Source organism: Pinus tabuliformis, chromosome 9, assembly GCF_031772625.1.
Source record: "Pinus tabuliformis cultivar Carrire ecotype Pingquan chromosome 9, CPIR1, whole genome shotgun sequence".
NCBI lineage: Eukaryota > Viridiplantae > Streptophyta > Pinopsida > Pinales > Pinaceae > Pinus > Pinus tabuliformis.
The window spans coordinates 1878486529-1878490073 of NC_142307.1; the positions used below are offsets into that span (position 1 = coordinate 1878486529).

The 3545-nt window shown below is 39.9% G+C and overlaps 1 protein-coding gene across 1 annotated transcript; it reads left to right on the forward strand.

Moving 5' to 3' along the window:
• The first annotated feature begins 1315 nt into the window (after positions 1-1315).
• LOC149156409 (mogroside IIIx synthase-like) lies at positions 1316-3181 on the forward strand. The gene has a single exon (XM_089438142.1). It carries the CDS (start codon positions 1628-1630, stop codon positions 3038-3040), a length of 1413 nt encoding a protein of 470 aa, XP_089294268.1. The 5' UTR covers positions 1316-1627; the 3' UTR covers positions 3041-3181.
• The last annotated feature ends 364 nt before the right edge of the window (positions 3182-3545 follow it).

The following is a 3545-nucleotide window of genomic DNA, read 5'->3' on the forward strand; positions in this document are numbered from 1 at the left end:
TTTTAATTTATCATTTAAACATGGTATATATAAAATTTATTTATTTATCTAAAATGTTATATATATACTTTATATATTCAAAAATCAAATCTTATTTATACGAAATTTAATAAACCAAATATTTAAAAATATTATCAATTAACATAAAAATATTAATTAATAAAATTTGACAAAAAATTAATTATATAATAGAAAAATATAATTAAACACAATTTAGTACAAGAATTTTCTAAAGCTAAAAGCCTATTTATGAACAACTTCGCTCTTCTTGGTATACACTCCGTTTCTCTTTGGCCATTTTCAGATATATATCTAACTTCTGCAACTTCTTTTGCCCATCTTCTCATTTTACACCTGCCCATCTTCCCAATACAACTCTATAAACCCATTGAACCGAAACCAGTATTAAATTAAAAATAAAACCATCCTTCACCGTCATTCCTCTACCTACCAATCCAAGTATTCACTTAAAAATAAAACTTTGCCTCTGCTATCAGAGCTCGACCTACCATTCCAAGGATGTATTATTTGAAGTCGAATGGTTGGGCGCGTGAACTGTTTTATTTTTGATCGAGCATTAATTGAAATTAAATTGGTTTATTCAATTCGAACGAAAAAATTAAAAAATTGTGTTTTAGTTTGTTTATTTTAGTTGGATTAGAGAATCTGGTATATTTTGGTTCATTTAATTGGATTAGAGAATTTGGGATATTTTGGAATGGCCTTGTATACCAAAGTTAGATTTTGGTTGAAATTTGATTAAAAAAAATTAAAATAATCTTAACATTCAAATAATTTTTCATAGTTAAAAATAAATTTAGTAGTATCAAAGATTTTAATACATTTAAATTTTCAAAATTTTAAATTTAACCACTGTAACTTATATTTTCAAAAAAATTTATCAATTTTTTTTATAATCTTATTAAAATTTCCATTATTTTCAAAGCCTTTTAGACTACCTTTTAGAAATAATCAATTTCCAAAATATTCTGACCTTTACCATCTTACCTCTCCTTTCAATTCCAGTGGTCAAAAAATTACGTGAAATTTAGATTTTTATCAATGAGAATGCCTTATCATTAGGCAACAAATAAATCCTATCCTATCAGGTTGTATTGAGAGGCCACCACTGTAAACGCCCACCCGTGGATTTCGGCCTTGCCCACCCGTGGATTTCGGCCTTGACAAAATCTGTGAGCATATACAACTTCCGCTCAATTAAAGCCCAATAGCATAAGATTTATTTCTTGCCTTCATTTAAAACCCCAATAGAATAAGATTTATGTGTTGCCTTATCATTCTGTAATTGAGAATGTCCTATTTACAGTGATTTATTGCTCATATTATTTGAGCATGTCCTATTTACAGTGATTTATTGATCATATTATTTATGAAGCTGAACCTATGCTACCTACCACTAAAGACAGTGCCTACCATTCTACTATTGTCAAGTTATCAACCACTCTTCCGTGCTACTGTTGTCAAGTTATCAACCATTCTTTCGGTCGTCGCACGATAAATTATTTACATAATTTGCGCAACTAAAGCCACCTTCCTTTCCTTTGCTAGCATGTTCCAATATTATATGTTTTATTAGGCATTTTATCAGAAAATCACAGGAACCACCATGGAAGGAGACGACAGTAGCAGAAGACTGTATGTGGTGATGCTCCCATTTTTGGGGCAGAGTCACTTCAATGTGTGCTTACAGCTTTCCAGAATGCTGGCAACCAGAGGCGTTGCGGTCATTTACGTGAGCCTCCCTTCAAACCTAGATATTCTGCGCTCTCTAGTGGAAGGAGAAAGATGGAACGATCATGCTTTTCCCCTCTATTTTCAGGATTTATCGATCCCAGACGCCGAAGCTTCTCTGCCACCGGGCCGTCAGAATACAAATAAAATCTCCCCCGACATGATACCCAAGATCTTCGATCTCCTGGAACAAATGCGCAACCCGTTGGAGGCTCTCATGAGGGAGCTCACCGGCAGGGAATACTACGAATCCAGGGGCCTGCCGGCTCCCCATCGCCTCGTTCTCGTCTTCGACCTCTTCATGGGTTGGTCCGTTGCCGTGGCGGCAAAATTCGGTGTCCGGTCGTTCACGTTGAGCCCGTTCAGCGCGCACATCTGGCTGTCTTTGGAGGTCAAGTTCCTGGGGAGGGTGGAGCCGCTGCTGCTGCCGGTTGTTGCAGAGGCTATCGAGAAATTACCTTCGGGGGACTTTGTGGCGTCGCAGGTCCGCAGACACATGGACTTTACACGCCTCGCAGACGGGGTTCTCCTTAACACGTTCGAAGATGTGGAGCCCAAAATTTTCCGACACCTCGAAAGCGTGGGCGTGGGAGGCCGTAAACCGTTCTGGGCAGTTGGGCCGGTCATTGATGTTCCTCGCAGGGATCAAACCCGGAGGCCTCGGGACGCCGAGATTTTGGCGTGGTTGGACACCCAAACGATCGGTTCAGTCGTTTACGTGTCTTTCGGAACGGAGTCGTATGTTTCTCCAGCGCAAGTGACCGAGCTGGCTCTGGGTCTGGAGGCAAGCAGGCAGCCCTTCCTGTGGGTGCTGCGCCCGCCGGCGCCCTTATCGGCTGAGGGCTGGAAAGCGAACCTCTTGCCTGAGGACTACGAACGGCGGGTGCAGGGGCGATGCCTGATCGAGACCGGGTGGGCGCCGCAGGGAGCCATTTTGGCGCACGAAGCGACGGGCGTCTTTATCAGCCACTGCGGATGGAATTCGAGTCTGGAAAGTATGACCGCAGGGGTTCCGTTAATCGCGTTGCCGCTGCAGACAGACCAGCCGGCTAACGCTCTGCTGTTGGCGAAGGAAGCAAAAGTGGCGGTGGAGATGAAGATGATTGACGGGGTCGCTAGACGGGATGAAGTGGAGAGCGCGGTGAAGAGTTTCCTGTGCGGGGTGGAGGAGGTGGAGGTAAAGCGGAGAGTGAAGGCGGTGAGTAAATCTGCCATTTCTGCCCTCTCTTATGATGGAGGAGCCGCTTGGAAAAACTTGGACTCATTCATTCAATACTCGTTACAGTAATGAATTCAATCTCTTCTATTTCGCAAGGTGAACATTGCAATAGTTCCTAACATGAGGGCATTTTGCATGGCCAGTGAATGGATATGTTGAAATGAATGCCATTCATTTGTGGGCATTGCATTAATTCAAAACCCTTGGGTACTTTTAATGCGCGGTGAATGTAAATTTTATTCATCATTACCGGCCAAAGCACTTGCTATAGTGATTTGGTTTTAATTTCAAGAAATATGTTTATTTGAGTGTAATTTCAAGAATATGTTTTATCTTTAATAAGATTTATTTAGATTTAAAAAAAATTAAATTTGTTTTTTCAAATATTATTTCTATATTGAAAATATAAATGACAAGTCATATTTCTTAAAAACATATTTAAGATCACTTCAAGCTTCCATCACCATATCCGTTATTTAACCATCGAGGTTAACCTAACACTTTTCATGCTTGCTTTTTTATTATGTGTCTCAACAAATTCCTTACTTGTTATCATTTTGCACACAACTTAGTA

Excerpts from the sequence above, each read along its gene's own strand:
- LOC149156409 (XM_089438142.1), top strand. The coding sequence starts at position 1,628 with ATGGAAGGAGACGACAGTAGCAGAAGACTGTATGTGGTGATGCTCCCA.